Source organism: Theobroma cacao, chromosome 10, assembly GCF_000208745.1.
Source record: "Theobroma cacao cultivar B97-61/B2 chromosome 10, Criollo_cocoa_genome_V2, whole genome shotgun sequence".
In the NCBI taxonomy this organism is placed as follows: Eukaryota; Viridiplantae; Streptophyta; class Magnoliopsida; order Malvales; family Malvaceae; genus Theobroma; species Theobroma cacao.
The window spans coordinates 16,032,267-16,053,711 of record NC_030859.1 but is presented as its reverse complement, the minus strand read 5'-3'; the positions used below and the strand labels follow the sequence as shown (position 1 = coordinate 16,053,711).

Here is a 21,445-nt window from a genome sequence, read left to right as displayed (position 1 = left end):
GCACAAGGTAGATTTATACATGTCATAATGTTAAAAAAAAGTTTAGAACTATTTAAGAAAATTCAAATAAGTTGATATTATTCTATCAAGTTCAATTAAGTTTTTTTAGTTTTTATTGTGGATTATATAAACTCTTACAATCAATAGTTGAGTGGTTAGAATACTTGTTATTTTACATTTACGTGACAACGTTCATGTGAAAAGTAAAAATGTCACATCAATATATTACATTATCATCTATTATAACGTGTCAATATATGATATAGTATTTTCACTAATTCAATTATTAGTAATAAGGGTTTACTTAGATCAAAACAAAAATATAAAAGTTTGTTTAGTTAATAATTAAAATTCAAGAACTTAATTGAACGCAATCAAGGAATAGATGATTATTTGAATTTTTTTTTATAATTTAGAAGTGTATATATATATATTCTGCTTTTATACATCCTTTTCATATATAAATAAAAGCTTGAACTTTAAAGTTACAAGAATTATTCCAAAATAGCAAGAAAAAATCTTTTTTAAATTTAATATTATTTTCTTGTAAACCCTGATCGAACGCTCAAACTTACATTCAAATCAATTTTAAGCATAATTTAAAAAAAAATTAGTGAGCCACAAAACTATCAAGTAGACTAATCATAATAAAGGAAATGACATCAAATACCACGAGTAAAAGAAAAGAGATCAAATTGTGGTAATTTTCAAGGAATCTGAAATATGGTATTTTAAAAGATTTAATATGAGAAATAGAATTCTAAACTTATGAAATTAGAAATTTAAATTAGATATTGGATGCAAAATATATATATATATATAAATATGTCAAAAATCAAACAATTTTCACAACAAATGCTAATATATAAATACATTCTTATATGAATAAATCTCAATATAATAGTATTCACACATAATTTCTATAGTAAGAAAGAGTTATTTTAACATATTTGACATAATACAAAAATTATTCATATAAAAAATAAGTTCACATTCCTTCTCGATCATACAATGAAGTTTAGACTCTCATTAATGTATTCCAAGACGGTTAAATATTTTTAAAGATTTAAAGTAAATATTCAAATGAAGTATTTTTTATTAAAATTAAGAAAATGAGTTTTGTTTTATTGAAGTTAAAATAAGAAAGAGCAAATTAGAAAAGAAAAATTCAATGTTATAAATTGAAAAAAAATAGTTTTATATATAGGAAAAAAATAACTGTTAGATATAATTAAATACATATTATTTTTATTTGATTGAAAAGAGGAGAAATAATTGAGAATTAATAAAATAAAAAATTATTTAAATTTTTTTAAATAATTTAAAAGATTTTTCAAGCATTACGTGGAAATAAATTTATAAATTCTTTTATAAAATAAAAAACTGCGGAATGTATCTAGATTAATAGGAGTTGTTAACTTCTTGGGCAGTTCAAATTAAATTAATTTAGGTTTGGGACTAAAAGAAATTAATAAAAGGGCTAAATTGAATAATAAAAGAAACATGCAGGCGCCATTTGCTATTTTGGCCACTCAAATATTTAAACACTTTTCCACTCTTTCTAAGACAACATTTCCTCGTTCCTGTTATTTCCCCATTCTTAAAACTTTTTTTTTTTAATTTTCTTTTATTATGAAAACTACGAGTTTAATCAGTTCAAACCCAGATGCTTCTCAAAGTTTGATCAACAAAATCTATGGGGTCTTCTCCGACAATGACGTCCAATTTTCGTCCCCGATTTCCTCTGCCAGGACCACGGAAATGGAGTTGGTTCGAGGAGTTGTTCGGATGTTGCAAGGCTTTTCGGGTTCCTTGTTTTCCTGGGACCAAAAGGGGCGGCGGTTTTGTGTGAAAAATGGGATTTATGTGACGCATTTGTCGCAGTTGAGCCTCGGCGCGATCCTCAACCAATTCATGAATGCCGCTACGTGTTTGGAACTTGTACAAATTGCGGTTTCTAAAGTGGAGACGCAGCTTAGATCTCCTCCTCCCACTTTGAGAGCTTTTGCTTCCTCCGTTTCTTCATGGCTCAAGGTCAAAATATAATTTCTTTTTCTTTTATTTAAAGGGTGTTTTTGTTTTTTTGGCTTTTTACTGTTGAAAGTAAAGGGTGAGTAGTAAAAGTGAATCAAATGGTACCTTAGTTGGTAAAGATTTTTTTTTTTCCATTGCATGAGAAGGTTAGTTGTCTTGTGTTTGGTATGAATGCTTTGAAAACTTAGTCACATTGTTGTGTCTAGTGCAGAGGTTGCGTGATATTGCTTTGAAGGAAGAAACAAAGATCAGCAATTCAAATGGGGAAACGAGGCTGACCCTGTTGGGATTAACAAGTTCTTTATCGAGGTTGGTATATGTTGTTTTACAGACTTTCACCTTAAAAAACTTACAGGCGTTTAGTTTTATTTTAAGTGGCATGGTGTTTTTAGTTTCTGAAATTTCAAGGTGTATAATTTGTTATTGTTAACTTTTGAGTTGGTTTTGCCTTTTGAATTGGTGTCATTGTTTGATTTGTACCAGAGGGAACCTGTAATGCATCATTCTTTCGGTGTTAGATGTACGTGTGCATATAGTTCGAATTCACATGTTTCTTTTTTTTTCATTTTGTTCTAAGTCATGACATTAGGTTTCTTATTCTAGTGAACTTTTCTGATCATTTTTCATTAATATTAGCCTTTGCTCAGGTGCTGAATATCTATTGCAAATAGTTCACGAAGCCATTCCCCAAGCATGCTTTGAGCCTACTTCATGTATACCATCTGCTGAAATTGCTATTCATATCCTTGACCATCTCTATCTAAAGCTTGGTGAAGCATGTCTTGTGCAAGGTGGTGAGGTTGTATCTACTTTCTCATTAGTGATCAGTGTTCATGTGTCGCTTCTTATTTGTGTGACTTTCTTGGTGTATGCAATTCAAAACTAGAGCTTGTGCTAATTTCAGGGGGATGTATACCAGATGCTAGTTCATATATTTGTTGGAACCTTACTGCCATACATTGAGGGTCTTGACTCCTGGCTTTTTGAAGGGACACTGGATGATCCTTTTGAGGAGGTAATTTTGATTCAAGCTGAATTTATTCTAAAGCCTGAAACAATTTCTTCACTTCAATATATCCAGAAATTCCATCTTGGTGGAATGGTAAAGCACCATCATTAACTACCTTTTTTTAAATCTCTCTTGATGCAATTATGAAGACTGGGGTTGTGCATATCAATTCATTAATATTTTGGGAATGCTTATGATAGTTTGCAATTAGGATTCCATTCTTCATATATTTGCTGAATTTTAGTATGCCTCTTGTCTCTGATTTTTGTACCTTTGACACTATACTTCCAATTTGCAATATCTTTACACAGTGGAGATGAGGTGATTTTCTGTTATAGGTTCTATTTTCAGGTTTTAATGCATTGTTATAGACTCCTTCCTAAATTCCCAATCATTGTCTTTGGTCTTTTTGGCAGATGTTCTTTTATGCTAACAGAGCAATCTCAGTTGATGAGGCTGAGTTCTGGGAAAAGAGCTATTTACTAAGGGTTGTCCAAAATTGCAAGTTAAAAGTTGACCCCTCTGCCCCAACTGATACCAATGATTATGTACCTGGGACTAGTAACAAGAAGGAAACAGCTGAAAAGGAGTTTGTTTCTACATCTAGTTCTATGAAAGGAAAAGAGCAAAACAATAGAGACCTTCTAGTGTGTCCTTTATTTATTAAGGACATAGCAAAGTCAATTGTTTCTGCTGGGAAATCATTGCAGCTGATCCGCCATGTTCCCATGACATCAACACTGCCTTCTAGCAAAAATAATGATAAATGCAATGATGGTTTTGAGAGTTATCATGATGACTGCGATATAAACAAGATGAATCATTGGCAATGCATGACAGGGTTAGCGTTGGCTGAAATATTTTGTGTTTCATTGGCGGGTCTTTTAGGCCATGGTGATCACATCTCTCAATACTTTTGCCAAGGTGACCAGAGCAAAGCTGGGATTATATCTTCCTTGTTCTCATATGTGAAAGAACAGATCATGGAGTATGGGACTGCTGAACCCTTGCCACCTTCAACATACTCAGAGAAGATCTGGTATAACTTCTTGGTTGATTCATTGTTAAAGAAAAAGTCTATAGATGTAGAGCCTGCAGATAAGGATTCATGTTGTTTTCCAGATACAAAAGCAAAAAATATGGTTATAGGTGTTGAAAATAAATTTTCGCTCCAACAATCTTTCTGTCCAGAAAATCTAGTCCTTACTGTGTGTCAAACTTTCCTTGATAAGAACAGGAATTCCTGGAAGGCACTAAACTTATCAGAAAAGTTTTACTTACCTCCTTTAAATGATGAATACTTAAGAAAAGCTGTTTTCGGAGAGAAAAGTGAGCTAGTTTCTGGACCTCATGGAACAAACTATACTCTTGGTTTCCAGTTTGGTGAATCTGATCATCTTCGTGCTCAGCATGACACTAAGTTGTTGGAAGTGTTGTTTCCCTTTCCTACTCTTCTTCCTTCTTTACAGGTATTGCTAGATTGATATTTTTTAAACTCAATTTCTACCGCAAACCCTGCAAGCATTTTTGATACATAAGTGAATCTGGAAACAGGATGACATCCACATGTCAGAGCTCTTGCCTTTCCAGAAGAATAGCACCCTTTTATCAAGAGTACTTAGCTGGATTCAAACTTTTCAGCCAAGGACTACCCCACTTCCTATGGTTATTATGCAGGAATGTCTCACTGTCTACATCAAGAAGCAGGTAAATTGCTGAATTCTTTAAACCTTTAGTTTTTACTTATTTGTTTAGTTGTGACAAGCTTTTTATATATCTATAATGTTTGGGTTTAATGTCCTAGGTGGATTATATTGGCAGCCTTATCCTGTCAAAGTTAATGAATGGTTGGAGATTGATGGATGAGCTTGCGGTATTGCGTGCCATATACTTGTTAGGTTCAGGTACTATATGTGTTGATTCTGATGTATGGCGGTTGGTTATTAGATCTTAGTTCTCTGACATTTTCTTTATACATTCCTATGTTCAGGTGATTTGTTGCAACACTTTTTGACAGTGATATTCAATAAGCTGGATAAAGGAGAAACTTGGGATGATGATTTTGAGTTGAACACAATATTGCAGGTGAATAGTTGAGCAAAGGTTTAATTGGTCTAGCATCTTTTGTATTTAATGGGATGATGATTTGTTGCTTTTGCCCACATTGCAAAGTTGAAAGTTGCCAATCTCTCAGTTTGATGCGATGTACAATCATCTGATTTGCACTTTTTTAATTCCTATTGGGATAATGTTTTAAGCTTATGCACTACAGGAATCCATTAGAAACTCAGCTGATGGCTTGCTACTCAGTGCACCAGATTCTTTGGTGGTATCCATTTCCAAGACTCATGGTATTGATGGTGATGAGCAAACTAATACAGCTAATGTTGCTTCAGCTCTGCATAAAAGTCGTCCACACAGCTATGGAATTGATGGCCTTGACTCTGTGAAATTCATCTATAAGGTTAATTCCATAGTCAATCTTAGTTATTCTTGCCCCCACTTATGAGTCATGTCCTTAAAATTCATGCATTGAACATGGCAGGTCTCTTGGCCCCTTGAACTGATAGCTAATTCAGAGGCAATTAAGAAGTATAATCAGGTACTACTCTCACTTTGGTTGTAAGGTGCTGTCATCTAAAAATATGCATGTTCCTCAATTGTTTTATGTTCAATGTAGGTCATGGCATTCTTGCTGAAGGTCAAGCGGGCTAAGTTTGCACTTGATAAAGCTCGGAGATGGATGTGGAAGGTTATTTTTTTCATTTTTTTTTTCACAGTGCTCTTCTATCAAATAATCATTGATTTCTCCATAATAGTGCACAGTCACCAAGAAGACATGGGTGGTCAATTGTGAGACCAAATCATGCTGATGTCAGTATTTCTTTGATGCATGAGTTTATTCTTTGAGTAATCACTTTCCAGGATAAAGGCACTGTAAGAAACAATCGCAAGCGCCACTGGTTAGTGGAGCAAAAACTCCTTCATTTTGTGGATGCTTTTCACCAATACGTAATGGATAGAGTAAGATTTTTCTTGATGCTAATATTACCTTATTTTTAGAAGTTATGTTTCTGTTTTTTCTTTTGCAACTTTACATTAACCATCTTCTACAACTTATGTCTGCAGCTTTTTTTTTTTATAATTTCATTGTCCTTTTAACATTATACTTGTTAATCCTTTTTTTCTTCTTCCTATTTGTGTCTAATGACCTCTTGTACTGTCAGATTGTCTGAGAAACATGATGTGAAATGGAAGCCAAATCAACTTCTTAGCTTTATTATACAAACTTTTTGAGTCATTTACTTGTAAATAAGAATGCTCTATCTCATAATTCTCTGAACATACTAACTTTTTGTGGCTTTTCTCTCGACATCACTTTTGTTTTTAATTATATATACATATATGTATAGAGATCCTTTCAAGTATTATTAAGATTGCTTATGTTGCTGCTGTTAACTAGTTTTCAATAAGGGGCTCATGGTTCCAAAAACATGTATTTGGTGGTTTTCTGACAATTAACATTATTAGGTCTTCAGGCCATTTAATTAAAATGCATTTATGTATATTTAATGCATTTTAGTGGTAAGGCAGACTTTGATAGCTGCTTCTGTGTATAAAAGTACTAAGCCTTTCAAATCTCTGACTAGCTTTTGGTGATCAGGTGTATCATAGCGCATGGCGTGAACTTTGTGAAGGAATGGCAGCTGCTGGGTCTCTGGATGAAGTTATAGAAGTACATGAGGCCTACTTGTTATCAATTCATCGGCAATGCTTTGTGGCTCCAGATAAGCTGGTAGAATCTCCAGATATTTTGATATTTAATCTTGTGTACTCTTTGTAGGTTGAAAGTTTTCAGGAATTATCATTTGATTATTGCTTGATGATCTCATTGATTCTCAGTGGGCTCTGATTGCAAGCCGAATCAACAGCATTCTTGGACTAGCTCTGGACTTCTATTCCATACAGCAGACTTTAAGCAGTGGTGGAACAGTTTCTGCAATTAAGGCCAGATGTGAAATGGAAGTGGACCGGATTGAGAAGCAGTTTGATGATTGCATTGCTTTCCTCCTTAGAGTACTCTCCAACCCTTCCTGATTGCATTAGCCTTTTATTTGGATTTGGGGTTGCTATCAGTTTGCATCTCATTCAGTGTTTGCTGAGAATGTGAAATATGCATGCATAGAGACAAATATCCATCCTTACATGCATATAATATGTTTGTTTATTTTTTTGGGGGGTGGGAGCAACAAGAATTTTCATTTAAAGTGGCAGATACATAATGTGCTAAGTTGGATTCTCTAATTGAAAGGCTTTTGTCTTGACAATGCAGGTCCTCTCTTTCAAGCTCAATGTGGGGCACTTTCCTCATTTGGCTGATCTGGTTGCCAGAATTAATTACAACAATTTCTACATGTCTGATGGTGGAAACTTGATGACCACCCCTAGCTCTGAAAGTGCTACTGCAAGACTGGGGAAGGCCTTTGCGAATTGAACAGAATTAATGCAGTTGCTTTCTGTTACTTACGATGCCTTATCACCATACAAGGTGTGATCAGGGCAGTTTGAATGATAGTCTCTAAAAATGCTCATATCTATAATCTGCGAGTTTGTGACAGACAAGGTGAGTTTGAAGATATCAGTTGGTTTGGCAGTGGGTTTAATCTTTTCATCAAGATTATGGAGTTGATCAACCATCTGCCTGTGGAGCCCAATTGTACCATTGGTAATCGAAATCCTGGTGTAGAAAGTACACATTTCAATTAGATTTTAGGTTCTTGATGGTGTGGAAATCATATCACTCTATCAGTATTGTGTGGTGCGGTTGATTTAGGCAGTTAGCAGCAGGTTGATATTAGTTCCTGATTTACATTTTGTTACATGTTCATGATAAGCAATGCTTACAAAAGTCAATCATGGATATTCTATCTTGAAGTTCACTGGAAGTTATCTTGTGACTGAAAATTTTGTATATATATCATGTTAGGAATTACAGTAAGAATATTGCTTTGTATCAAAAAAAAAAAAAAGGGTGGGGAACATATGTGAGAACATTGCTTTATGACAAGACCCTAGCTTCTTGTCAAATATTCATCGTTTCAAGATAATCCAGTTGCATGTTGGTCTGCTACAGATAGTTCTTTCTGCAAATATTCTTGGTGCTGGCTGACTCAGGTGAGGCTAAGTGCCAAAAGAAAATGGTTTGCCAAATGCATTTATATTTGCTCCGTGGCCTTCTGTATGTTGGGTCAGCCACCTGTAATATTTACTAGACAAAATCAGGTGAGGCTAAGAGGAATGTATATCTATTATCTGGTATTTGCTAAACGTATTCATTTCACTGTAACAATCATAACAATTCATCATCATTAAATTGAATATCACTTGTAAGTAATCTAAACACATTTACAATTTGAAACATTATCTGTAAAAGAAAAAAATAAAATAAGATTGATAAGAAAAAAGCCTTGGGCTGTTCTACAATTTAGAATCTTGTATTCACGGAAATCTTCAACTCCTTATCTAATGAATTTCAGAGACTGCCTTCCCTTCTTTAACCTTGATAATGGCAAAACCAAGCTGTGATTCAGGTCCCACTCGAAACGACCAAATTTGTACGACCGCGTCTGGCTTGAGAGTATCAGCATTGTTCCTGACAATTTGATTCCACTGAGTCTTGAAAACATATGCGAAGCTCCCTCCGATGAGCCACTTGGTCAAGTGTACTTTAGATACCTCAAGACATGGTTCTATCAATATAACATCCATCCCCCAATTATTCTTGAATTTTTCCTCCTCAGCTTCAGTTAAAAACTTATTCCTAACTTGTTTCAATGTCATTGACAAACGGTTGTGTCCTGGGTTCAAATCAGTGGGCTTTATGAACTTCTGTATAACCAACTTTATGTCAGTCCCACCCAAGTTCTCGATGCGATCCTTGAATACTTGATGCATATCGGGAGGTGGTTCTAAGCCTAATGCACTAAGCTCTTCGACTGGATTGAAACCCTTTCTCTGTTTCTGCTTCTTCTCGATGCGTGTCTTCTGCTTCTTGGCATCACTTGTCTTCTGCTTCTTTTGCTTCTTGATCAAGTAATCCTCCTTTTCTTCAACGGAAGGACTTTTGCTTCCAGTTCCAGTTCCAAAGCCACGCTTGATACCCTTTTTCTCAATGATCATCATCTTCTTATTCTTCTTCATTACAAAGCCATTCGTAAACCCTTCCAAAGCCAAGAGAGTTAGTTTGCTTAACCGCTGGCTTTCATTATCAGTCCCTACTTCACTCTCCTTCTTCAGTTTCTCCCACGAACCACCATCGTCGACATTGTCTAAATCTTTTAACATCTTTGATTTTCTCAACCTCTCCAAGAACCCAAAATCAATGGTAGATTTGTCCATAAAAAAACCAACGAAAGAAATAGTTGCTGTTGATATGAATATATACAAGTTTTATTTCCTTATTCTAACTGGAATACTAGCTTTGTAACCAAGCGTCGTAATCCTGACTGTTTAACGGTACAGATTGTTTTGAAGATAAGTGGCCTGAAGACATGAAGTACAAGTACACCAATGCGTTAAGTACACCTACTCAGTGCTTACTTCCGTTTCTCTTCCACTTAACCGGGACAAACCGTGAATGGATAAGAATTAATGACAGCCGTCGATCAATAGCCAAATGTAAAATGGGTAAACCAATTATCTGAGAGTCTTGGAAGCTTAGCTGGCTTCCTTTCTTTCTTTCCAGATTTTACTGAATTTTTTTTTTTATTTTTTGGTTTATTTAATTACTTTTTTTTTATTTATATAAATACTATTTTCTTTAATTATTTATTCTCTCTTTCTCCACCGTACCTCCTCTCCTTCTCTTCCTTTCCCTCCTCGGCGGCGCAAGCGGCGTCAGAATACCGGACAGAACGCCCCCTCCATCCCCCGTTTTCCGTCCTCTGTTCCTTCCTCCCCGTTTTCTTTAAGTTTTGAATAACTCTGTTCACAGATACCCCTTTTTTTCTTTCATTTTCGGGTTACTATTTACTACCGAAGCCCTCGAATTTGAGCGAGCATTAAAACCCATACTGCCGATGCTCTGATTGATTCCCATGGCGGCCGTTGATAAATACAACGTATGTATGGAGCCTTCTGTGTGTTGGGTCAGCCACCTGTAATATTTACCAGACAAAATCATGGTTCCGACTTCAGATTAATTGTTATTTAAGTTAATTTTTAATATCAGCAATGTAACTTGTATCGATACAAGAATTTGAAATTCCATTTCCATCTGTTTTTCGTTTTATCAGAAGAACGTATGATATGTTTATAGATATTATAGTTTCTTTTTCTTTTGATGGAATGCATGATACAAATTTCTTGACTGTCACATATACAAAAGCTTTATTGGTTTTATTTTTATATGAACTGTATCCAATGTTGAGGGAACAGTTGATAGAGAACAATGTATCTTAGTTGTGGGGTCGTGTCTTTTGTTTTTTGAGGAAGATGAATGGGTCAATTAGCTTGACCATTGGGAATTCGAATGGCAATATAATGGAGATGGCAAAGGTAGTAGAGAACCTCTTTGAAAACCAGTCCAGGTGGGGAAATGTGAATAGATGGATGGAAAGGGTACTTGGGGTAGATTCAGATTGGCTAGATGACCATATTTATATATTCTCTTCTGATGATGGATTTATATTTCAAAACCATGTCTCATGCTTTGGATTTTGGGGTTAAATTTTGTGGCAATAAGTTCTTGGACCTGAAGGGGTAATGTGTAAATTGGTGGTGAAAAGGAAGAGCAGGATAATCTCATCCTAGACATGCTTTCCAGACGATTAAACTACCAGCTCTTACCTTTCTTTTTAAGTCTTTCTACCTTTACCGTGCAGGCATAAAATTGCACCTTATGTTACATTATAGAAATGGATCTAACTAGATTTCAGCTGTATTTGTATCTTAGTACAGGTGAAGCACCCAAGTCTGGACATATGGAAATGGTTTTGCATATCAGATAATAGATATAAAAAAAAGCTCTCAACTTAATGAGATGAAAGATATGACAGCAAAACAAGTTGAGATGATACAACATAAGTTGCCATGAGGAATGGGATTAGTTTCAAGTAGGTTATGGATCAATCTATCTATTCTCAAAAAAGTGAGCTTACTGAGTTTGATAATTTGGCAAAGCAATGAACATTGCACAGTTAAGTAGGATACAAGAAAACAACAGTGAACTATCTCCTATACGGCTTCAAATGATAGTCTTGAAACTCAGAACCAAAAATTAAGGACTCTTCATCAAGTTTCTTCTTCAATCTTCTCCAAGTCCTCAACATATTAGACTGTATCAAACCCTTATATAGTCTCTCAAAAGTTACTTTTTGAGGAAGTAAACCCTTCTCTATCATCTCCACAAAAAGCTGGCATGCCTCTCTCCATTTCTGCTTCCCACATAACCCATTAATCAACAATGTGTAAGAATCCAAATCAGGCCCTGCTGTACTCCCTTTAAGATCATTCCAGATTTCCTCTGCCAGCTCGATTCGATCCAACTTCATGCACATACCCAGCAAGATGTTGTATGTATGCAAACTCAACTCACATAGTCTATCCTCCTTCATCTTCCTATACAAATTCAAAGCACCATTCACATCCTTCCTCCCTCTATACTCCTTAAAGAAACAGTTATAGGTTGCAGCTGAAGGAGAAACCCCATTACTCACCATCTCACCGAGCAACTTCTCTGCCTCCTCGAGCCTCCCACATGAGCAAAGACACTTGATAACTGAAGTATATGTAGCCACACTCGGGCAAATACCTTTCTCCTTCATTATTTTCAACTTATCAAGTGTTAACTCAGGCTTATGAGCCCTGCTGTATACATGTAGAACGATTGAAAAGCTGGTTACATCAGGCTCAATCCCTCGTTGGCGCATTTCGTCGAACAACTTTTCGGCATTCCTTATTGCTCTGTCAAACCTGTCATCGGGATGCAAACTGACTCTTCTACATATCCCGTTTAACATCACGTTGTAAGTGACAACATTGGGTTCCATTCCTTTTTCTATCATCTCCTTTAAAAACCTCTCTGCCATATCGATTCTACCAATCTTGCACCACCCGCTTATTAAGATTGTATACATTTTTGAATCAACCCGAAACCCAGATTTCCTCTTGTTAAAAATCTCAACAGCCACCTTCACGTAGCCGTATTTGCAGAGTGTGTCGAGCAAGAAACAAAAGCAAAACGAACTGTTTTGACAAGAACTGTCAGTATCAGTTTCATTGTCAGCAGTAACAAAACATCCCATATCATCGAAGGAGCGAATTGCTTGACGGGTAAGGCCGGCGGCGATCAAGCGGCGGATCAAGATCATGAAAGTGGAGGAATCGGGGGGGATGTTTGTTTGGTCCATTTCGAGAATGAGCTGCCAAACGACGTCGAATTGGCGGACTTTCGCGAGAACGTCGATGATGAGGTTGTAGGAGGTGGTGGAGAGGAGGGAAGATGGGGAAGGAGGGAGGGATTTGGAATAGAGAAAGAAGGAGAGGGCAATCTTGGAAGAGTGTTGAAGGCGGAGGAGAATCTGGTCGAGAAGGAAAGGGGAGAGGGAGATGCCGTGGAGTTGGATGGAGGATTCCATGGAGTGGAAAGGGTTGTGGTGGGCGAGGAGGAGTTGGGAGAGGGAATCAGCTTCCTCCGAGGGTTGGAGTTTGGGGAGGTTGAGGGAAGGAGAGGAGAGGAAACAGAGGGAGGAGAGAGGGAGGAAGCGGAGGGAAATGGCGGTGGGGAGAGTGCGTGTTCCGCATAATCTAAACGCCATCTTCGATCCAACTTCAAGCCAACATCCTTTCAACTTTCAAGTCAGTCAAAGAGAAGAAAGGGGCTTCAAGCTTTAACGGTAGAAGAAAAAAAACCCGAAGGAAAAAAATGGGTCAGTCAGGAGCTGACCTGGCATGTGAAGAGGCGCAGCATCATGCCACGTGGATAATAACGAAGCCATAAACTATAGCCACAGCGGCTAACAGTCTGTGCAGTTTGGAGTTTGGAAGCTGCTTCAATGGCGACTGCTGCTTCTTCTACTTGTTGCCAATTCTTGACTCCAGTTTGGTCTCCAGGAGCCCATCCAGTTATCTTCCCTCCCATCTCCAAACCAACCCATTTTCAACCTTTCCTTGCTAATGCTTCTCTCCAAAACTCTGCCTTCTCTCCAACTCCAACCACCTCCTTCTATTCTCCATTATCAGTAAAAGCCCAAGCTGCCACGCCAGGAGAGACACAACCCATGCTTCCTCCTTACAACGTTCTTATAACTGGCTCAAGCAAAGGTTGTTCCTTTTGCCTGAAAGCTTACTAGTGACATTTTTGTGGATAGGGCCTGAATTTCTTGATAAGAAGAAACTTGGGGTGAAGATTTTAAGATTTAAGTCCATTTTTAATGTAGGAAAAACTGTTGAGACAGCTTAAACAAGCCACAAGTACACATATTTTAGTGATTTTTCTTTGATTTTTAGAAAAGCTAAAAAGGCGAATTTGTTGGTTTTAGGAATAGGGTATGCATTGGCGAAAGAATTTCTGAAAGCAGGTGACAATGTCGTAATTTGTTCAAGATCTGGTAAGACTACTACTGCTTCTCTCAACTCTTATCAGCAAATTCGTATGCTCTATTGCAATTTGTCTATTATATAACTTGCTAAAGTTGTCTGCCATTTGCATAATGTGATAAAAATATTAGAGTATTTTAGTCTCGTTAAAAATATGTAATGAGAAAGAAAGTAGAAGTTAGTTACCTTGAAGATATCAATCTAAAGGGTATCTTAAAAACTTGAATTCTTTTTGTGTCTTAATTTTCCATGAGCATATTGTGGAGGGAAATTCATAAATCTAGCTTCATCTTCTGGTGGTCAACTGCTGATATAATTGATCCTTTCTCCCTTTTGTACTTTGTCTTTCCCTGTCAATCTTTCAGCCCTTAGTTTTGTAATTGGAAATTCTTAATTAAGAACGAGTGTTCAGTATAAAGTTCAATTAGAGTATTAATTTTGAAATTTTTGTTTAATGATATTGAGTTTGATACGCAGTGTACTATCTTGCTATTCTTGGATAATATTTTATATTATCATTCCATGATATGATTACCATTGTAATACTGCTTGCATTTTTCTGGTGACTTTGCATCATTTTGTGTTTGATGTTCATCACTTATTGCTCTAAGATGATGAATCATCGGAGATTAGAGTTTTCCATCTGAAAGGTAATTGGAAATTGGAACTGCTTGAAATTTTCTGTTGACTTTGCATCACTTTGTGTTTGATGTTCATTCATCACCCTATGATGATGAACCATCAGATTAGAGCTTTCATCTGAAAGGTAATTAGAAATTGGAATTGACTGACTAGTGTTGCACTTGCTCAACTGATATTTGGACAGCTGAACGGGTGGAATCTGCTGTTAAGAGCCTCAGAGAAGAATATGAGGAGCAGCGTGTGTGGGTACCTCCTCTATGACTTGTTTTTATGATTGTATTCCACATTCTTCTTACATTCTTTCTGCTTTTTTTTCCACTCATAAAATTTTTTCTGGCTTAATGCTGCTTTGAATAATCTTATTCACAGGGTACTCAATGTGACATTAGAGAGGCACAGGATGTGAAGAATTTGGTTTTATTTGCACAAAAGAACCTGGGAGACATTGATATTTGGGTATTTTGTCTTATCTTTGTCCCTTTACTTATCTCTTTCATGTTTCATATCATTTTGGTGGAAAATTTCTTTCTGGGGAATAATTCTGATATCTCTAGATGCTCAAAATTCTAGCTACTTACATGGTCATTTACAAGATCGATGGTCTTGATGAGTAAGATTCAACAAACTGCTATATAGGAAAATGATGTTGAAGCTAAGTCCTTATTTTGGTCTTTTATTTATTTATTTAGTTATGTATGGAGCTTAATTTTCAGAATAGATCACATGATCTGCGAAAGATAATAAAGTCTGTAATGTAGTATTTTTGCAATGAATGCCATATGACTATGAGTTGATGATGGCTTCTTTCAGTTCCAGCCATTGTAACCAGACTTGAAAGTGAATTTCTACAATGTCATAAACATGTAAATATGTGGTTGATTTAATCTATAGAGCCGTTCATCATAATTTGATGCAATCAAACATGACGTTTTTTAGTTTACAAAGTAGGCTGTGAGCATGTTTTCTGTTTGAAGTTGCTCTAAAACGTTGATCTGCGGTACTGCATATGTTTATCATTACCTCCACTGTAGTTCCATATCTTGGAACATGCTTTTCTGACAAATCTCTTAATCAATCCCCAAAATGATTTCTCTCTCTTTTACATTTATTGTCATTTTAATTCATGATGTCTTGTATTCTTTCCCGCACAAACCTTTACCTATAACTTCAGCAATGTTTCTCTTCTCCTTTTAAAGTCTTACCTTTTGTTGAGAATGATGCAGATTAATAATGCAGGATCAAATGCATATAGTTATAAACCACTGGCAGAAGCATCAGATGAAGATCTTATGTGGGCTTCAATATACCATTCATTTCTTTCTTTTTTAGGCTTGGTTTTGTTTTTTTTTCAAAGATTTATATTTTGGATTATCTGTATGCAGTGAAGTTGTTTCTACAAACACCCTTGGGCTGATGATTTGTTGCCGAGAGGTAAAGACTATTTTCATTTTTCTTGCTGGGCCCTGTTTAGTTCCATTCTGATATATTGTTGTATCTCAGGCCATTAAGATGATGTTGCAGCAGCCTCGAGGTGGTCATATTTTCAATATTGATGGAGCTGGTTCAGATGGAAGGCCAACTCCTAGGTATTTTAATTCCTATTCTTGTTAGCTAGAAAGTTTGGGTGCTATTTTTTTGAACCGCTTCTTGCACAAGTTGTAAAACAATCTGCTGGAGGTTGTTGTACATGACATAATCAGCTTTATGTGTCGAATATAGTTACATTTTACTTCTTAAAGGGTGCTGTGTGTATAGGAAATTTCTATCATGCATAGATGATTTCCCTATTGCTTGTTCTTGTTCACAATACATTCAGCTGGTAACAATTTCATGGTGAATCACATAAGGGGCAGTGATATGAAAAGAACTTTTGTGAGTCTGTGTTGGTTGTTTCCTAGAATTTTTGACCCAGCATCCTTGCTGCCTAAAATGAGTCAAATTTTTTCTTTTGTTAATAGTAGGTTCGTAAGTACCTTGATAATTCTCACAATTATGTGAAGCTTCATTTGTGTATTCATATTGTTCTTTAAGTGCTTGATTTGCTGAAAACAAGTGAATGCCGTTAAAAAGGTTTTTTTTCTTAATTGTTTATATTTTGATAGTGAACTCAATTTTGGATCTCTCCTTGATGTTTTAAATGGATTGTTCAGTTCAGTTTCTGTTGGGGCATCTTGCTTTACAAATATCTCTCTATCTTGCATTTGCACAAAGTTGTCTCAGCATCATCCTCACTGGCAATCCCAGCCACTTATGGCGGCAATATCAATTACCTGCTCCCACTGCCACATATAATGCCTTTCATTTGTATATCTTGCTTCATTACTACTTCACAGCAGGATTATGTTGAATGTTTTATGCTTTATTTAAGTGATACTCTCTGTTAGTCTGGCATTTGCATGTTTCACGTAGGACAATATGGGTCTTGCTTAGCTTGTATCTTATAGGATAATTGCAATATTATAGTCAACTATTCTGATATGATTCTAGTCATGCTAATGAAGTGCTCTCCTAGGTATTGCAGCTTAAGAACCTATCAAGGGTTGTGTTAAATATTTTAATTTCCATCCTTCCAAGCAATGCATCACATTGTGTATTTCAAATCCTTCAATCATATTATTAGTTGTTTTTTTTTTTCTTTGATTATCAGTCTTCCTTTTTAATAGATTTGCTGCATATGGAGCAACCAAACGTAGTGTAGTGCATTTGACAAAATCACTGCAGGTACTTGCTCAACTTCTCTCGCATAGTGCCTTGCAGTAAATTTCATTCAAAAGAATTCAGTCTGCCATGGCAGTTTTTTTCCCAATCTGACATGTTAATATGTTGTTCAATTTCTTGTATTTTCCAGTTATTTAGTGATGCACCCTTTCAGTAGCACGCTTTTATTTCAGTACCTTATGGGGAAACTGACTGAATTGTTTCCTTTCTTTCACATTGACAATTGAGAATTATTCTAAGCGATCTGGTATATTTTTTTTAATTTTCCTTTCTGAAAGAACATCTAGAGGTTCTTTTTATATGGCATATCTTCTAATTGGGTGCTGAAAGCTTACTGTCAAAAATCAGGTTTATTTGTGTGTTAGTTTACAAAATAAGTGCAGCAATGCCTTTAATCACAATATTAAGTTTTTTCAGGATATTTGCTTCTGTTTGACATACAACTATAACCATTCAAGTTTAAGAAGAGGGTCTTTCTTTTTGTTTTTCCTTTTTTTTTTTTACAAGTTAGTATAATGAGGCTCACAATTCATCTTCGTCAAAGTGATTTTGATAGCTAACTGCATTTGCATGCACTCTTTACGCATGCATGTAGGATCCAGGTGTTATCTAATGCTTTATTTTCCCCTTCAAAACTCTGATATGTGAATGACAAATCATATACCATCTGTATTTGGTGTGCACTGGCTGTCAGAGATTTTTTCCCTTGCATCTTTCCCCCCAAAATGATCCTAATATATAGAGTGTGGTTTGGAGTCCCTCTAGAGTTTCTCTCTTCTGATGATTTGAAATAGGAATTGTTTAGTTTTTGACAAAACAAGTATGATAGGTATCATAGGTGCTCCTAAAAAGATATATAATGGGAAAATTCAATAGATCATAACACGTTCTTGTCAAAAATTTCTACTTTCTCTTTCGTTTTCTCCTTTGAACTTTTTTGATACGGTCAATAAGACCAACTAATACAATATTCTCAATGTACTATTGTTTTTATAAATTTTCTTTGGTAAGCACTTTCCTTCTGGAAGTTCATTTGTAATACTGGGTCTTTTGACTTATTCACAGGCTGAACTGCAGATGCAAGATGTTAAGAATGTAGTAGTACATAATCTATCGGTATGTTTTGCATTAAAGAATCATCTAATTTCCAATTCTTAAAGTTAAGCCTGTCATGTTGAATGATGTTTCTTGATTTCTGTGCTTTTCTTATCTAGTTTTTATTTCAAATCTGCCTGATATGTTTGTGCAGTAAGCTAAATTTGTTGCTTTCATATTAGTTCTTCACAGGTTCCCCTCAAAATTAATGATGCAGAACCAACGGTACAAAAAATAGAATACCAAGGAACATAAACAGTATCAGAAGATTTTTTTTTTTTTTGTGCAAATCGAATCTGAAATCTAAAATCCTATTGCCAAACCTCAAAATTCATGTTTCTATATCAATATTCAGAATCTCCATGTCTTAATCATCAAATGGTTTCCTCAATAATCTGGTACTGACCTATTTAAATATGAACAAATCCTCGTAAATAAAGTCTATATAACATAAAATGAACTCAAAAAAGAACAAGAGCCTTATTTTCTAAATTTTCTTTCAAAATATGTATATGCCTCAAAAACTTTGATGTGGTCATTTATCACTCTCTTTCAGTTGGAAGGAGTATAAAGACCAATGCTTTGTTTTTTAGCTTACACAAAGCTAGCAAGTATGACCCTAAGACACTATTTTTATTATATGCAAGGAGGTACAATAGTACCTACTACGTACGCTCCACTAAAGTAATAGTCTTATCCCTTCCAAAATGACCACTAACGACCTGCATGCAGTTTGCAAGCTAAAAACTTTCTATCCAAATTACCGCTGTTCATGGTACTTCAATAGGGTTTTTACTTCAGTTGTCAGAAGGTCAATGTTCTACTGTGGACTCATTCTATAACCAAAATATTCTCCATGAGCCCAAATGTGCTTTGGTGGTTAGTTTAAATGATACCACTGATGTGGATCATGCAGATTAAGTCTTGAAACCCTTTAAGAGGAACTATAGTTCAAACGGTATGCAAAGTTCTATTTGGATTTGTAATGCTTGTGGAAATCAATGGCAACCTAGTGAATGCAGAGAGGTGAATCAACCTTTTTTGGTTTTAAAGACCAATCTTAATTTATTCAATCCTCATTTTGGGGTCTCAACTTTGACCAAGCAGAGAAGAGATAATGATTTGAGTTTCGAAATGCTTTTGTCAAAGGCTGATTGTACTGTTTTCTTGCAAGTCTGTAAAGGTGATAATACATGCATTTCTTATGAGACCATGCACCCACGCATCATAAAATTATTAAGTTGAGCAATTTATTGCCAATTCAATATGTCTACTGAAGAGGGAGGTGAGAACTTTCACCTCTCGTTGCTGTGCCTTTGGTGGGTGGTGCACCTGGAGTAAAAAGGTGCTCAGGTGAAAAGGAATGCACAGAATAGTTTTAACCATTGTTGCATAATTTGGCTTTCAATGCTATCCTGAAAGTAGCATATTCATACTCACTCGTTGTCCTTTGTAATTGTATTCCCCTCTGTTTGTTTAATCCATGTGTTGTAGCTACTTGCCATTTGACCTTTCGATTTACTTTTCTTTTTCCTTTCTTGTGTGTGATGCAAGTTTCAGAAAAGAAAAACTTCTGGACCTCATTTTTGGGTCTCCAGAGTTGATGTTATCTGAAGTTCCTTGTTGTAATTGATCATGACAAATGCTTCACCCCGCCAAAAGATTAAAGAAAAAAGAAAATGCTATTTATTTCTATTTTTCCTTTTCCCTATGGTCATTTGCTTTCTCTTCTTTGTTTCAGCCAGGAATGGTTACAACTGATCTTCTCATGTCTGGTGCAACCACAAAGCAGGTCAACTATGCATCATATACTTCTTAGGTTACTTGCTCTGATTTTGGTTCCTTTTTTTCTTTTTTGAAACAACTAATATTTGGTTTTCCAGGCCAAGTTTTTCATCAATGTTTTGGCAGAACCAGCTGAAGTGGTAAGACTCAGAGTAGCAATATAAAAGCTTCATCTATGGTTCTTTATTTATTTTAGTGTTGACATGTCGAAGGTCATGCTTGATCAAATAAAAAAAAAAGATGAATTTATCCAAAAAAAGGTAAATAAAGAAAGGAAAAAGATGGATTTGAAGTGTCTATTTAAAAATGGCAAAGACGAAGACACGAGCTGAGATAAGACTGCAAGTATCTTAATGAATTTGTTAAAATTTGGTTAGTTTTGCATAGATAGTGTATTGGTTGGTTTACTTTATTGTCATCCAAGGTCTGTTGCTTTTCTCGATAAAACATTCCTTGGTTTCTACTTTGACAAGAAGGTCACCCTTTCTTTATTCATTTTCAACAATTTCTTTCATTTTTTTATATCATTTTCTGTTCTTTTTTGGGGGATGGGGTTCTTGGGGTTCAAAGGTTGCAGAATACCTGGTCCCAAATATCAGGTCCATCCCAGCAAATGGATCATGGAAGCCAACTTATATTCGGTTCCTCACTGGATTGAAAGCTTACTCTCAGATCTTTTCAGTTAAGAAGTGGAAGCAATTTCTGTTAGTTTATCATTTTTGAACTACTTGGCCTCAAATATTTTAACCTATGTTGCATTAAAGTGGAGCATTTCCACTAACTTTCTCTACCTTGTGCCTGCCCTTTTGATGCAGAGACTAGCATTTGGTGCAAGAAGAAACAGATACATGCTTGAAGATTGAACTTCCATATTTCAACACCCCCACCCCTTTTTTGCCAAATCCATAGTTAAATACTGTGTTATCCCGGATGCTTTTACCATTTCTATCTGCTTCATTAGTTCTGATCCACTGTTTGCACTGTTTCTACTTTATCTTCAACCATTGTGCAATCAGTTAATGCAAAATGTGGAAATTCATGCTGTCTTTACTCGCATGTAGCGTTGTAAAATAAGAATGTCAATGGATAAGGTATCTGTTATTTTTAAAATATCTTAATTTAAATTTGTATTTGAATATTTTAGTTAATATTTATTAAATATACGTATTTATTAAATATTTTATTAAAATAAATATAATCACTTTACATTAAATTATGGAATTTAAGGTGGACTTGATTCCAAAGTGTTGGATATTCGCAAAAGCATATTTAGAGAATTGAAAGCCTTAAGCAAAATCACATGCATCCGAAGCATTGTACTGGAAGAATTCCCAAGTCGCCAACAGCAGCATCAATCCTTTTTGCACACCAATGCTAGCAATGAACAACAAGCTTTTTAGCTCTGATATTCTAACCACTAGAACAGCACAGTTACCACCCATTTATAAAAGATGAAATTGGATACCCTTAAATAATATTCAGTGGCGAATTCAAGATTTTGTAAGAGAAGTGGCTAAAAAATAAACATACAAAGTCATGGATCGAGTCAATAATTCGATTCGG

General features: G+C 35.6%; 4 protein-coding genes across 6 annotated transcripts; 2 read left to right on the top strand and 2 right to left on the bottom strand.

Annotated features, from left to right (window-relative positions):
* Positions 1,594-8,151, top strand: LOC18586938 (gamma-tubulin complex component 5). Of its 2 annotated transcripts, none has more exons than XR_001929915.1 (15): positions 1,594-2,034; positions 2,246-2,343; positions 2,671-2,833; positions 2,939-3,049; positions 3,460-4,512; positions 4,598-4,750; positions 4,848-4,947; positions 5,034-5,128; positions 5,316-5,507; positions 5,589-5,645; positions 5,724-5,795; positions 5,969-6,067; positions 6,694-6,839; positions 6,947-7,120; positions 7,377-7,569. XR_001929915.1 is itself a non-coding variant. In XM_018129472.1 (15 exons), the coding sequence occupies exons 1-15, from the start codon at positions 1,633-1,635 to the stop codon at positions 7,536-7,538; spliced, it is 3,063 nt and encodes a 1,020-aa protein (XP_017984961.1). In that variant the 5' UTR covers positions 1,597-1,632; the 3' UTR covers positions 7,539-8,151. The 2 variants fall into 2 exon arrangements, 1 of the variants encoding a protein (XP_017984961.1); XM_018129472.1 differs by having other exon boundaries at positions 1,597-2,034; positions 6,708-6,839; positions 7,377-8,151.
* On the bottom strand, positions 7,931-9,576 carry LOC108663815 (B3 domain-containing protein At3g25182-like). The gene has a single exon (XM_018129473.1). The coding sequence runs from the start codon at positions 9,440-9,442 to the stop codon at positions 8,567-8,569; it is 876 nt and encodes a 291-aa protein (XP_017984962.1). The 5' UTR covers positions 9,443-9,576; the 3' UTR covers positions 7,931-8,566.
* Positions 11,025-12,883, bottom strand: LOC18586937 (pentatricopeptide repeat-containing protein At2g13420, mitochondrial). The gene has a single exon (XM_018129399.1). The coding sequence runs from the start codon at positions 12,859-12,861 to the stop codon at positions 11,272-11,274; it is 1,590 nt and encodes a 529-aa protein (XP_017984888.1). The 5' UTR covers positions 12,862-12,883; the 3' UTR covers positions 11,025-11,271.
* LOC18586936 (chlorophyll(ide) b reductase NOL, chloroplastic) lies at positions 13,078-20,932 on the top strand. 2 transcript variants are annotated; one of them, XM_007010538.2, is made up of 13 exons: positions 13,078-13,366; positions 13,585-13,653; positions 14,469-14,530; positions 14,654-14,740; positions 15,508-15,575; positions 15,667-15,715; positions 15,785-15,870; positions 16,948-17,005; positions 18,068-18,118; positions 19,839-19,889; positions 19,981-20,022; positions 20,453-20,563; positions 20,698-20,932. In XM_007010538.2, the coding sequence occupies exons 1-13, from the start codon at positions 13,099-13,101 to the stop codon at positions 20,743-20,745; spliced, it is 1,050 nt and encodes a 349-aa protein (XP_007010600.2). In that variant the 5' UTR covers positions 13,078-13,098; the 3' UTR covers positions 20,746-20,932. The 2 variants fall into 2 exon arrangements, with proteins under 2 accessions (XP_007010600.2, XP_017984889.1); XM_018129400.1 differs by lacking the exons at positions 16,948-17,005; positions 18,068-18,118 and having other exon boundaries at positions 20,698-20,924.

Excerpts from the sequence above, each read along its gene's own strand:
- LOC18586938 (XM_018129472.1), top strand. The coding sequence starts at position 1,633 with ATGAAAACTACGAGTTTAATCAGTTCAAACCCAGATGCTTCTCAAAGT. Across the intron at positions 4,948-5,033 it reads CATATACTTGTTAGGTTCAG|GTGATTTGTTGCAACACTTT; the intron begins GTACTATATGTG and ends TCCTATGTTCAG. Across the intron at positions 6,068-6,707 it reads ACCAATACGTAATGGATAGA|GTGTATCATAGCGCATGGCG; the intron begins GTAAGATTTTTC and ends TTTGGTGATCAG.
- LOC108663815 (XM_018129473.1), bottom strand. The coding sequence starts at position 9,442 with ATGGACAAATCTACCATTGATTTTGGGTTCTTGGAGAGGTTGAGAAAA.
- LOC18586937 (XM_018129399.1), bottom strand. The coding sequence starts at position 12,861 with ATGGCGTTTAGATTATGCGGAACACGCACTCTCCCCACCGCCATTTCC.
- LOC18586936 (XM_007010538.2), top strand. The coding sequence starts at position 13,099 with ATGGCGACTGCTGCTTCTTCTACTTGTTGCCAATTCTTGACTCCAGTT. Across the intron at positions 13,654-14,468 it reads CGTAATTTGTTCAAGATCTG|CTGAACGGGTGGAATCTGCT; the intron begins GTAAGACTACTA and ends ATATTTGGACAG. Across the intron at positions 14,531-14,653 it reads ATGAGGAGCAGCGTGTGTGG|GGTACTCAATGTGACATTAG; the intron begins GTACCTCCTCTA and ends TCTTATTCACAG.